Here is a 14162-nt window from a genome sequence, read left to right as displayed (position 1 = left end):
GCGATTACAGTGACACCTGCTGGTCGCAGTATATATTGCAGTATATTTTTATTTGGTTGTCAGGGAGTCCTTTTCATTGTATATTTCTAATTGTACTAATGATTATGGTATCTAGTTGTCAAGAGACATATTAACAGGTGATTGCTAAGGGTTTTGCAGGGCATATTCTGTAGCAGTGAGTGTGATCGCTAGTGTTTGTATCACACAGTTTGTTACCTTGATGGGGCATGCTATTTGCATAATTTCCAGCTCCATTTGCATAACCTAAATATACAGAAGATGATGACAAGTGAGAGAGAAGCAGTGACTGTTAGGGCATATCAGACATTTATCTGCACTAGAAGCAACAGAAGAGGCACATAAGGGAGATGGTGCAGAATAATAATAAAAAAATGTTAAAATGTGACCCTTATTCATCATTTACATCGTTCACATCTAACTCACCAGATTTCTGTTTCCCATATAACTGTCCTAAACCTGCAGCAGATGAGAACCGCCATTAGCTCATGTTCAGTGCTACTGAGTTCTATGACAGTAACAATCAGGAGCATTAATAAGGTCACATGTAATCAGATGAGGTCTTAAGAGTATTTGTTACCTTGCTGGGGATTGCTGCTGGGGTAATTCCCTGCTCCATTCCCATAACCTTAATAAACAGAGGCAAAGAAGAAGCAAAATGACAAACACCCTAAAGCAGAAGGTGAACAGAGAGAGAGCGCTGCAAGACAGCACAGAGAGAGAGAGTGTAGCGAGACAGCACAGAGAGAGAGTGCAGTGAGACAGCACAGAGAGAGAGAGAGTGCAGCGAGACAGCACAGAGAGAGAGAGAGTGCAGCAAGACAGCACCGAGAGAGAGTGTGCAGCAAGACAGCACAGAGAGAGAGTGCAGCGAGACAGCACAGAGAGAGAGTGCAGCGAGACAGCACAGAGAGTGCAGAGACAGCACAGTGAGAGAGAGAGTGCAGCAAGACAGCACAGAGAGAGTGCAGCGAGACAGCACCGAGAGAGAGTGCAGCAAGACAGCACAGAGAGAGAGAGTGCAGCGAGACAGCACCGAGAGAGAGTGCAGCGAGACAGCACAGAGAGAGAGAGTGCAGCAAGACAGCACAGAGAGAGAGAGAGTGCAGCAAGACAGCACCGAGAGAGAGGGCAGTGAGACAGCACAGAGAGAGAGAGAGTGCAGCAAGACAGCACAAAGAGAGAGAGTGCAGCGAGACAGCACAGAGAGAGAGAGTGCAGCGAGACAGCACAGAGAGAGAGTGCAGCAAGACAGCACAGAGAGAGAGAGTGCAGCAAGACAGCACAGAGAGAGAGTGCAGCGAGATAGCACAGAAGAGAGAGAGTGCAGCAAGACAGCACAGAGAGAGAGAGAGAGTGCAGCGAGACAGCACAGAGAGAGAGTGCAGCGAGACAGCACAGAGAGTGCAGCGAGACAGCACAGAGAGAGAGAGTGCAGCAAGACAGCACAGAGAGAGAGAGTGCAGCAAGACAGTACAGAGAGAGAGAGTGCAGTGAGACAGCACAGGGAGAGAGTGCAGCAAGACAGCAAAGAAAGAGAGAGTGCAGCGAGACTGTGCTGTCTCGCTGCGCTCTCTCTGTGCTGAGAGAGCGCAGCTAGACAGCACAGAGAGAGCGCAGCGAGACAGCACAGAGAGAAAAAGAGCGCAGTGAAACAGCACAAAGAGAGAGTGCAGCGACACAGCACAGACAGAGAGAGAGTGCAGTGAGACAGCACAGAGAGAGAGAGAGAGTGCAGCGAGACAGCACAGAGAGAGAGAGTGTAGCGAGACAGCACAAAGAGAGAGAGTGCAGCGAGACAGCGCTGAGAGAAAGTGCAGCGAGACAGCACAGAGAGAGAGAGTGCAGCGAGTCAGCACAGAGAGAAAGAGTGCAGCAAGACAGCACAGAGAGAGAGAGTGCAGTGAGGCAGCATAGAGAGACAGAGAGAGTGCAGCTAGACAGCACAGAGGTAGAGAGAGTGCAGTGTGACAGCACAGAGAGAGAGAGTGCAGCTAGACAGTACAGAGGGAGAGAGAGTGCAGCGAGACTGTGCTGAGAGAGCGCAGCTAGACAGCACAGAGAGAGCGCAGCGAGACAGCACAGAGAGAAAAAGAGCGCAGTGAAACAGCACAAAGAGAGAGTGCAGCGACACAGCACAGACAGAGAGAGAGTGCAGTGAGACAGCACAGAGAGAGAGAGAGAGTGCAGCGAGACAGCACAGAGAGAGAGAGTGTAGCGAGACAGCACAAAGAGAGAGAGTGCAGCGAGACAGCGCTGAGAGAAAGTGCAGCGAGACAGCACAGAGAGAGAGAGTGCAGCGAGTCAGCACAGAGAGAAAGAGTGCAGCAAGACAGCACAGAGAGAGAGAGTGCAGTGAGGCAGCATAGAGAGACAGAGAGAGTGCAGCTAGACAGCACAGAGGTAGAGAGAGTGCAGTGTGACAGCACAGAGAGAGAGAGTGCAGCTAGACAGTACAGAGGGAGAGAGAGTGCAGCGAGACTGTGCTGAGAGAGCGCAGCTAGACAGCACAGAGAGAGCGCAGCGAGACAGCACAGAGAGAAAAAGAGCGCAGTGAAACAGCACAAAGAGAGAGTGCAGCGACACAGCACAGACAGAGAGAGAGTGCAGCGAGACAGCACAGAGAGAGAGAGAGAGTGCAGCGAGACAGCACAGAGAGAGAGAGTGTAGCGAGACAGCACAAAGAGAGAGAGTGCAGCGAGACAGCGCTGAGAGAAAGTGCAGCGAGACAGCACAGAGAGAGAGAGTGCAGCGAGTCAGCACAGAGAGAAAGAGTGCAGCAAGACAGCACAGAGAGAGAGAGTGCAGTGAGGCAGCATAGAGAGACAGAGAGAGTGCAGCTAGACAGCACAGAGGTAGAGAGAGTGCAGTGTGACAGCACAGAGAGAGAGAGTGCAGCTAGACAGTACAGAGGGAGAGAGAGTGCAGCGAGACATCACAGAGAGAGTACAGCGAGACAGCAGAGAGAGAGTGCAGCGAGACAACAGAGGGAGAGAGTGCAGCAAGACAGCACAGAGAGAGAGACTGCAGCGAGAAAGCACAGCGACACAGCCCAGGGAGAGAGCGCTGCGAGACAGCCCAGGGAGAAAAAGCAGCGAGACAGCCCAGGGAGAGAGCGCAACAAGACAGCCCAAGGAGAGAGTGCAGCGAGACAGCACAGGGAGAAAGCGCACGGACACAGCACAGGGAGAAAGTGCACTGACAGAGAGATAGTGCAAAGAGATGATCACAGTGACACCAGATGGTCACAGTATATATTGCAGGTTCTATTTGTATAGTTAGTGGTCGCAGTGACACCAGCTGGTCAAAGGCAATATTGCAGGATCTATTTTTATAGTTAGCGATTACAGTGACACCAGCAGGTTACAGTCTATATTGCAGGATATATTTGCATAGTTAATGAAAACAGTGGCACCTGCTGGTCACAGTATATATTGCAGGATCTATTTGGATAGTTAATGAAAACAGTGGCACCTGCTGGTCACAGTATATATTGCAGGATCTATTTGTATAGTTAGCGATTACAGTGGCACCAGCAGGTTACAGTCTATATTGCAGGATATATTTGCATAGTTAATGAAAACAGTGGCACCTGCTTGTCACAGTATATATTGCAGTATCTTTTTGTATAGTTAGCGATTACAGTGACACCTGCTGGTCACAGTATATATTGCAGGATATATTTGTATAGTTAATGAAAACAGTGACCCCCTGCTGGTCACAGTCTATATTGCAGGATATATTTGTATAGTTAATGAAAACAGTGGCATCTGCTGGTCACAGTATATATTGCAGGATATATTTGTATAGTTAGTGCCAGGGCCGGCGTTTAGTAATAGGCAGATTAGGCAGTCGCCTTAGTGCGCACCAGCAGGGGGGCGCTAAGAGCGGTGCCGACAGTCAGCTGCCTAAAAATGTATTTTTTATTTTTTTTTAATTCCTGAGCAGCTGAGCCTGATCTGCATCTGAGATCGGATGGGAGACCTGCAGAGTGCTGACGGACCGCTGCTGCCTAGCCTGCATGTGTGCCTCCTCACTGAGTCTGACTGTCATATTTGCCGCCTCCCGTCCCATTCCTTTACCGCTCCCACACAGTGTGCTGGCCCGGCCGCCCGGCATAGGAGATAGCCTTATACAGTCTTGACTCTCACTGCTTACCCTCCTCTAGGTTATACCTATTATTAGTTCTTTGCAAGTTGTTTTTATATTACGTTCCATGCACCATTTTGTTAACCCACTTTTGAACTTTTTCTATTTTTAAATTCTTCTGGAGATACATTTTCGAGAGATGTAAACAATATTCAACATTAGTCCACTCCTAATTAACGGTATAAGAACTTTTTCTGCTGCAAATACTTATTCCTATAGAACCAAGCGTCCTACTGGCCAAACCAACTGCAGCACTGCATTGTTTAACAAATTTCAAATTGTATGAAATAATTCCAAGCACCTCTTATTCCTTTGTTACTGTCAGTAATCTAACATTGAGTCTTTATTTAATAACAGCGTGAGGGAAAAATTATGTGCGCACGCACCAGCACACTGACTGACTGTCCGGAGTAGGACTAGGACACAGCTGCGCTTTGAATCCTTATCCTTTCTATTCTGCACCAGCGCCCCCTCCTGGCTAAGCTGAGCCTGAAACTACTGAATGTGGACAGGCAGCATGGGCAGGGGATGGGGAGGGTGTGTGGAAGCAGAGCTCAAGTTGCGCAGTGTTATGCCTTACGCCATCAGAGACTGTCAGTCAGTGATGTGGACTGTGGAGCCTGGAGGTGGTGGAGCCAGCCAAGACTCTGAGAGGGAAACATCACATGCGAGCAGCCACGGGACGTGGTGAGACCCACCTAGATGGCCAGACCAGGAGCGGTACACGGTACTGAAGGAGTGAGATCATGATGAGAGGTAGGATGGCGGTCAGATTTCATTCCAGCTGCATTTTACCATATGCATTGCTAATTAATTTGCATAGAGTAGAGAGGAAATCAAACTGGGGGTATTTGAGATAAAAGATGGAAAAAACTGCAGAATTATTTGAACATTCCGAATGGGAAACGTGGGGAAGACTGTCTGGACTGGAGGCACTGGCAGAATAAAAATCTGTATTTAATTTATGACTTGGGAGGAGGTAGGCAGAAAACAAGATGGGGGCAATGCGCAGTGCAGACAAGAGGTTAAAAAGAACTGGGGGTGGGAAGGTGCAGCACTCTGTGAGTGACTCTGGTGCCTATGGTGAGTACGGCTGGTTTTGTAGCTTTTAACTGAGGAGGGGGGCAAACAAAGCATGGGAGAGGCCAGAGGGAGAAAGAAAGGGGAATCTAAACCAAGGACTAGTAGCAGACAATATAGTGATTCAGATGTAACGCAGGCAGACCAAATAAATAATATGTGGTAAAATACATTTTAATGTGATGATGCAACATTTTATAAATGAATATAAAATATAAATATGTATTTAATATAAAAAACTATTATACAAGACAAAAAAATTGTTTTTTGCACAAAAATTTATATTGGAATTTCCAAGTAACTATTTGTCCATTTTCTATAGTTTGAGTTTATAAAGCACAGTTAAATTTTTATTTTGTAATAATTTGCAGAGGTTATAATGGGAAGATAATTAACACATTATACATTACAGGCAAATGTGTGTGTCTGTCATTGTGTATGTATGTATGTTTGTGCGTATCTGTGTGTGTATGTGTGCTCACAGTGACACCTGCTGGTCGCAGTTTATATTGCAGGATATATTTGTATAGTTAGTGCTCACAGTGACACCTGCTGGTCGCAGTCTATATCGCAAGATATATTTGTATAGTTAGCAATCACAGTGGCATTAGCTGGTCACAGTATATATTGCAGGATCTATCTGTATAGTAAGCAATCACAGTGGCATTAGCTGGTCACAGTATATATTGCAGGATCTATCTGTATAGTTAGCAATCACAGTGGCATTAGCTGGTCACAGTATATATTGCAGGATCTATCTGTATAGTGAGCAATCACAGTGGCACCTGCTGGTCACAGTATATATTGCAGGATCTTTCTGTATAGTTAGCCATCACAGTGGCTCCTGCTGGTCACAGTCTATATTGCAGGATATATTTGTATAGTTAGCGATTACAGTGACACCTGCTGGTCGCAGTATATATTGCAGTATATTTTTATTTGGTTGTCAGGGTGTCCTCTTCATTGTATATTTCTAATTGTAGTAATGATTATGGTATCTAGTTGTCAAGAGACATATTAACAGGTGATTGCTAAGGGTTTTGCAGGGCATATTCTGTAGCAGTGAGTGTGGTCGCTAGTGTTTGTATCACACAGTTTGTTACCTTGCTGGGGCATGCTATTTGCATAATTTCCAGCTCCATTTGCATAACCTAAATATACAGAAGATGATGACAAGTGAGAGAGAAGCAGTGACTGTTAGGGCATATCAGACATTTATCTGCACTAGAAGCAACAGAAGAGGCACATAAGGGAGATGGTGCAGAATAATAATAAAAAAATGTTAAAATGTGACCCTTATTCATCATTTACATCGTTCACATCTAACTCACCAGATTTCTGTTTCCCATATAACTGTCCTAAACCTGCAGCAGATGAGAACCGTCATTAGCTCATGTTCAGTGCTACTGAGTTCTATGACTGTAACAATCAGGAGCATTAATAAGGTCACATGTAATCAGATGAGGTCTTAAGAGTATTTGTTACCTTGCTGGGGATTGCTGCTGGGGTAATTCCCTGCTCCATTCCCATAACCTTAATAAACAGAGGCAAAGAAGAAGCAAAATGACAAACACCCTAAAACAGAAGGTGAACAGAGAGAGAGAGCGCAGCGAGACAGCACAGAGAGAGAGAGAGTGCAGCGAGACAGCACAGAGAGAGAGTGCAGCGAGACAGCCCAGAGAGAGAGAGAGTGTAGCGAGACAGCCCAGAGAGAGTGTAGCTAGACAGCACAGAGAGAGAGTGCAGCGAGACAGCACAGAGAGAGAGAGAGTGTAGCGAGACAGCCCAGAGAGAGTGTAGCTAGACAGCACAGAGAGAAAGAGTGCAGCGAGACAGCACAGAGAGAGTACAGCGAGACAGCAGAGAGAGAGTGCAGCGAGACAACAGAGGGAGAGAGTGCAGCAAGACAGCACAGAGAGAGAGACTGCAGCGAGAAAGCACAGCGACACAGCCCAGGGAGAGAGCGCTGCGAGACAGCCCAGGGAGAAAAAGCAGTGAGACAGCCCAGGGAGAGAGCGCAACAAGACAACCCAAGGAGAGAGTGCAGCGAGACAGCACAGGGAGAAAGCGCACGGACACAGCACAGGGAGAAAGTGCACTGACAGAGAGATAGTGCAAAGAGATGATCACAGTGACACCAGATGGTCACAGTATATATTGCAGGATCTATTTGTATAGTTAGTGGTCGCAGTGACACCAGCAGGTTACAGTCTATATTGCAGGATATATTTGCATAGTTAATGAAAACAGTGGCACCTGCTGGTCACAGTATATATTGCAGGATCTATTTGGATAGTTAATGAAAACAGTGGCACCTGCTGGTCACAGTATATATTGCAGGATCTATTTGTATAGTTAACGATTACAGTGGCACCAGCAGGTTACAGTCTATATTGCAGGATATATTTGCATAGTTAATGAAAACAGTGGCACCTGCTGGTCACAGTATATATTGCAGTATCTTTTTGTATAGTTAGCGATTACAGTGACACCTGCTGGTCACAGTATATATTGCAGGATATATTTGTATAGTTAATGAAAACAGTGACCCCCTGCTGGTCACAGTCTATATTGCAGGATATATTTGTATAGTTAATGAAAACAGTGGCACCTGCTGGTCACAGTATATATTGCAGGATATATTTGTATAGTTAGTGCTCACAGTGACACCTGCTGGTCGCAGTTTATATTGCAGGATATATTTGTATAGTTAGTGCTCACAGTGACACCTGCTGGTCGCAGTCTATATCGCAAGATATATTTATATAGTTAGCGATTACAGTGACTCCAGCTGGTCGCAGTCTATATTGCAGGATATATTTGTATAGTTAGCAATCACAGTGGCATTAGCTGGTCACAGTATATATTGCAGGATCTATCTGTATAGTGAGCAATCACAGTGGCATTAGCTGGTCACAGTATATATTGCAGGATCTATCTGTATAGTGAGCAATCACAGTGGCACCTGCTGGTCACAGTATATATTGCAGGATCTTTCTGTATAGTTAGCCATCACAGTGGCTCCTGCTGGTCACAGTATATATTGCAAGATATATTTGTATAGTTAGCGATTAGTGACACCTGCTGGTCACAGTATATATTGCAGGATCTATCTGTATAGTTAGCGATTAGTGACACCTGCTGGTCGCAGTATATATTGCAGTATATTTTTATTTGGTTGTCAGGGTGTCCTCTTCATTGTATATTTCTAATTGTACTAATGATTATGGTATCTAGTTGTCAAGAGACATATTAACAGGTCATTGCTAAGGGTTTTGCAGGGCATATTCTGTAGCAGTGAGTGTGGTCGCTAGTGTTTGTATCACACAGTTTGTTACCTTGATGGGGCATGCTATTTGCATAATTTCCAGCTCCATTTCCATAACCTAAATATACAGAAGATGATGACAAGTGAGAGAGAAGCAGTGACTGTTAGGGCATATCAGACATTTATCTGCACTAGAAGCAACAGAAGAGGCACATAAGGGAGATGGTGCAGAATAATAATAAAAAAATGTTAAAATGTGACCCTTATTCATCATTTACATCGTTCACATCTAACTCACCAGATTTCTGTTTCCCATATAACTGTCCTAAACCTGCAGCAGATGAGAACCGTCATTAGCTCATGTTCAGTGCTACTGAGTTCTATGACAGTAACAATCAGGAGCATTAATAAGGTCACATGTAATCAGATGAGGTCTTAAGAGTATTTGTTACCTTGCTGGGGATTGCTGCTGGGGTAATTCCCTGCTCCATTCCCATAACCTTAATAAACAGAGGCAAAGAAGAAGCAAAATGACAAACACCCTAAAAGAGAAGGTGAACAGAGAGAGAGCGCAGCGAGACAGCACAGAGAGAGACTGCAGCGAGACAGCACAGAGAGAGAGAGTGCAGCGAGACAGCACAGAGAGAGAGTGCAGCGAGACAGCACACAGAGTGCAGCGAGACAGCACAGAGAGAGAGTGCAGCGAGACAGCACAGAGAGAGAGAGAGAGCAGCGAGACAGCACAGAGAGAGAGAGAGTGCAGCGAGACAGCACAGAGAGAGAGTGCAGCGAGACAGCACAGAGAGTGCAGCGAGACAGCACAGAGAGAGAGAGTGCAGCGAGACAGCACAGAGAGAGAGAGAGAGTGCAGCGAGACAGCACAGAGAGAGAGTAGCGAGACAGCACAGAGAGAGAAAGAGTGCAGCGAGACAGCACAGAGAGAGAGTGCAGCGAGACAGCACAGAGAGAGAGAGTGCAGCGAGACAGCACAGAGAGAGAGAGAGTGCAGCGAGACAGCACAGAGAGAGAGAGAGTAGCGAGACAGCACAGAGAGAGAGAGAGTGCAGCGAGACAGCACAGAGAGAGAGAGAGTAGCGAGACAGCACAGAGAGAGAGAGAGTGCAGCGAGACAGCACAGAGAGAGAGTGCAGCGAGACAGCACAGAGAGAGAGAGAGTGCAGCGAGACAGCACAGAGAGAGAGTGCAGCGAGACAGCACAGAGAGAGAGTGCAGTGAGACAGCACAGAGAGAGAGAGAGAGTAGCGAGACAGCCCAGAGAGAGTGTAGCTAGACAGCACAGAGAGAAAGAGTGCAGCAAGACAGCACAGAGAGAGAGTGCAGCGAGACAGCACAAAGAGAGAGAGAGAGCGCAGTGAGACAGCACAGAGAGAGAGTGCAGCGAGACAGCACAGAGAGAGAGAGAGCGCAGTGAGACAGCACAGAGAGCGCAGTGAGACAGCACAGAGAGAGAGAGAGTGTAGCGAGACAGCACAGAGAGAGAGAGAGAGTGCAGCGAGACAGCCCAGAGAGAGAGAGAGTGCAGCAAGACAGCACAGAGAGAGAGAGAGTGCAGCAAGACAGCACAGAGAGAGAGAGTGTAGCGAGACAGCACAGAGAGAGAGAGAGAGAGAGAGAGTGCAGCGAGACAGCCCAGAGAGAGAGAGAGTGCAGCAAGACAGCACAGAGAAAGAGAGTGCAGCGAGACAGCACAGAGAGAGAGAGAGAGAGAGTGCAGCGAGACAGCACAGAGAGAGAGTGCAGCGAGACAGCACAGAGAGAGTGCAGCGAGACAGCACAGAGAGAGAGCGCTGCGAGACAGCACAGAGAGAGAGAGTGCAGTGAGACAGCACAGAGAGAGAGAGCACAGTGAGACAGCACAGAGAGAGAGTGCAGCGAGACAGCACAGAGAGAGAGAGTGTAGCGAGACAGCCCAGAGAGAGAGAGTGTAGCGAGACAGCACAGAGAGAGAGAGAGTGCAGCAAGACAGCACAGAGAGAGAGAGTGCAGCGAGACAGCACAGAGAGAGAGTGCAGCGATACAGCACAGAGAGAGAGAGAGTGCAGTGAGACAGCACAGAGAGAGAGAGTGCAGCAAGACAGCACCGAGAGAGAGAGAGTGCAGCGAGACAGCACCGAGAGAGAGAGAGAGTGCAGCAAGACAGCACAGAGAGAGAGAGTGCAGCGAGACAGCACAGAGAGAGAGAGAGTGCAGCGAGACAGCACAGAGAGAGAGAGAGTGCAGCGAGACAGCACAGAGAGAGAGAGAGTGTAGCGAGACAGCACAGAGAGAGAGAGAGTGCAGCGAGACAGCACAGAGAGAGAGTGCAGCGAGACAGCACAGAGAGAGAGAGAGTGCAGCAAGACAGCACAGAGAGAGAGAGTGCAGCGAGACAGCACAGAGAGAGAGAGAGAGTGCAGCGAGACAGCACAGAGAGAGAGAGAGTGCAGCGAGACAGCAGAGAGAGAGAGTGCAGTGAGACAGCACAGAGAGAGAGTGCAGGGAGACAGCACAGAGAGAGAGTGCAGCGAGACAGCACAGAGAGAGAGTGCAGCGAGACAGCACAGAGAGAGAGTGCAGCGAGACAGCACAGAGAGAGAGAGAGTGCAGCGAGACAGCACAGAGAGAGAGAGTGCAGCGAGACAGCAGAGAGAGAGAGTGCAGTGAGACAGCACAGAGAGAGAGTGCAGGGAGACAGCACAGAGAGAGAGTGCAGCGAGACAGCACAGAGAGAGAGTGCAGTGAGACAGCACAGAGAGAGAGAGTGCAGCGAGACAGCACAGATAAAGAGTGCAGCGATTCAGCACAGAGAGAGAGAGAGAGTGCAGCGGGACAGCACAGAGAGAGAGTGCAGCGACACAGCCCAGGGAGAGAGCGCTGCGAGACAGCCCAGGGAGAAAGAGCAGCGAGACAGCCCAGGGAGAGAGCGCAGCAAGACAGCCCAAGGAGAGAGTGCAGTGAGACAGCACAGAGAGAGAGAGAGAGTGCAGCAAGACAGCACAGAGAGAGAGTGCAGCAAGACAGCACAGAGAGAGAGAGAGTGCAGCGAGACAGCACAGAGAGAGAGAGAGAGAGAGAGAGTGCAGAGACAGCACAGAGAGAGAGAGAGTGCAGCAAGACAGCACAGAGAGAGAGTGCAGAGACAGCACAGAGAGTGCAGAGACAGCACAGTGAGAGAGAGAGTGCAGCAAGACAGCACAGAGAGAGAGTGCAGCGAGACAGCACAGAGAGAGAGTGCAGCGAGACAGCACAGAGAGTGCAGAGACAGCACAGAGAGAGAGAGTGCAGCGAGACAGCACAGAGAGAGTGCAGCGAGACAGCACAGAGAGTGCAGAGACAGCACAGAGAGAGAGAGTGCAGTGAGACAGCACAGAGAGAGAGAGAGTGCAGCGAGACAGCACAGAGAGAGTGCAGCTAGACAGCACAGAGGGAGAGAGAGTGCAGTGAGACAGCACAGAGAGACAGAGAGAGTGCAGCTAGACAGCACAGAGGGAGAGAGAGTGCAGTGAGACAGCACAGAGAGAGAGAGTGCAGCTAGACAGTACAGAGGGAGAGAGAGTGCAGTGAGACATCACAGAGAGAGAACAGCGAGACAGCAGAGAGAGAGTGCAGCGAGACAGCACAGAGGGAGAGAGTGCAGCGAGACAGCATAGAGAGAGAGACTGCAGCGAGAAAGCACAGCGACACAGCCCAGGGAGAGAGTGCTGTGAGACAGCCCAGGGAGAAAGAGCAGCAAGACAGCCCAGGGAGAAAGAGCAGCGAGACAGCCCAGGGAGAGAGCGCAGCAATACAGCCCAAGAAGAGAGTGCAGCGAGACAGCACAGGGAGAAAGCGCACGGACACAGCACAGGGAGAAAGTGCGCTTACAAAGCACAGGGAGAGAGTGCAAAGAGATGATCACAGTGACACCAGCTGGTCACAGTAAATATTGCAGGATCTATTTGTATAGTTAGTGGTCGCAGTGACACCAGCTTGTCAAAGGCAATATTGCAGGATCTATTTGTATAGTTAGCGATTACAGTGACACCAGCAGATTACAGTCTATATTGCAGGATATATTTGTATGGTTAATGAAAACAGTTGCACCTGCTGGTCACAGTATATATTGCAGGATCTATTTGTATAGTTAGCAATTACAGTGACACCTGCTGGTCACAGTATATATTGTAGGATCTATTTGTATAGTTAGTGGTCGCAGTGACACCAGCTGGTCAAAGGCAATATTGCAGGATCTATTTGTATAGTTAGCGATTACAGTGACACCAGCAGATTACAGTCTATATTGCAGGATATATTTGCATAGTTAATGAAAACAGTGGCACCTGCTGGTCACAGTATATATTGCAGGATCTATTTGTATAGTTAGCGATTACAGTGACACCTGCTGGTCACAGTCTATATTGCAGGATATATTTGTATAGTTAATGAAAACAGTGGCACCTGCTGGTCACAGTATATATTGCAGGATATATTTGTATAGTTAGTGCTCACAGTAACACCTGTTGGTCGCAGTCTATATTGCAGGATATATTTATATAGTTAGCGATTACAGTGACACCTGCTGGTCGCAGTCTATATTGCAGGATATATTCGTATAGTTAGCGATTACAGTGACACCTGCTGGTCGCAGTATATATTGCAGTATATTTTTATTTGGTTGTCAGGGTGTCCTTTTCATTGTATATTTCTAATTGTATTAATGATTATGGTATCTAGTTGTCAAGAGACATATTAACAGGTGATTGCTAAGGGTTTTGCAGGGCATATTCTGTAGCAGTGAGTGTGGTCGCTAGTGTTTGTATCACACAGTTTGTTACCTTGCTGGTGATTGCTGCTGGGGTAATTCCCTTCTCCATTTCCATAACCTTAATAAACAGAGGCAAAGAAGAAGCAAAATGACAAACACCCCAAAACAGAAGGTGAACAGAGAGAGAGTGCAGCGAGACAGCACAGAGAGTGCAGCGAGACAGCACAGAGAGAGAGAGTGCAGCGAGACAGCACAGAGAGAGAGAGAGTGCAGCGAGACAGCACAGAGAGAGAGAGTGCAGCGAGACAGCACAGAGAGAGAGAGAGAGTGCAGCGAGACAGCACAGAGAGAGAGTGCAGCGAGACAGCACAGAGAGAGCGAGCAGCGAGACAGCACAGAGAGAGCGAGCAGCGAGACAGCACAGAGAGAGAGAGAGCAGCAAGACAGCACAGAGAGAGAGAGTGCAGCGAGACAGCACAGAGAGAGAGTGCAGCGAGATAGCACATAGAGAGAGTGCAGCAAGACAGCACAGAGAGAGAGTGCAGCAAGACAGCACATAGAGAGAGTGCAGTGAGACAGCACAGAGAGTGCAGAGACAGCACAGAGAGAGAGAGTGCAGCGAGACAGCACAGAGAGAGAGAGTGCAGCAAGACAGCACAGAGAGAGAGAAAGAGTGCAGTGAGACAGCACAGGGAGAGAGAGTGCAGCAAGACAGCACAGAAAGAGAGAGAGAGTGCAGCGAGACAGCACAGAGAGAGCGCAGCGAGACAGCACAGAGAGAGCGCAGCGAGACAGCACAGAGAGAAAAAGAGCGCAGTGAAACAGCACAAAGAGAGAGTGCAGCGAGACAGCACAGACAGAGCGAGAGAGTGCAGCAAGACAGCACAGACAGAGAGAGAGTGC

General features: G+C 48.0%; 1 protein-coding gene across 1 annotated transcript in view; it reads right to left on the bottom strand.

Moving 5' to 3' along the window:
* Nucleotides 1–14162, bottom strand: part of LOC128642047 (hornerin-like) — a 172197-nt gene that overhangs the window by 113866 nt on the left and 44169 nt on the right. The window contains exons 9-18 of the mRNA XM_053694696.1: nucleotides 13330–13377; nucleotides 8968–9015; nucleotides 8814–8846; nucleotides 8586–8633; nucleotides 6733–6780; nucleotides 6579–6611; nucleotides 6351–6398; nucleotides 599–646; nucleotides 445–477; nucleotides 217–264 (exon numbers count right to left, since the gene is read on the bottom strand). Of these exons, the coding sequence (XP_053550671.1) occupies nucleotides 217–264; nucleotides 445–477; nucleotides 599–646; nucleotides 6351–6398; nucleotides 6579–6611; nucleotides 6733–6780; nucleotides 8586–8633; nucleotides 8814–8846; nucleotides 8968–9015; nucleotides 13330–13377 (435 nt within the window). The remainder of the gene's footprint in view (nucleotides 1–216; nucleotides 265–444; nucleotides 478–598; nucleotides 647–6350; nucleotides 6399–6578; nucleotides 6612–6732; nucleotides 6781–8585; nucleotides 8634–8813; nucleotides 8847–8967; nucleotides 9016–13329; nucleotides 13378–14162) is intronic.

The sequence above is a fragment of the Bombina bombina genome, chromosome 11, assembly GCF_027579735.1.
Source record: "Bombina bombina isolate aBomBom1 chromosome 11, aBomBom1.pri, whole genome shotgun sequence".
Lineage (NCBI taxonomy): Eukaryota > Metazoa > Chordata > Amphibia > Anura > Bombinatoridae > Bombina > Bombina bombina.
Note: the sequence above shows the minus strand (reverse complement) of the source record. Positions and strands in the feature narration are given on the sequence as shown.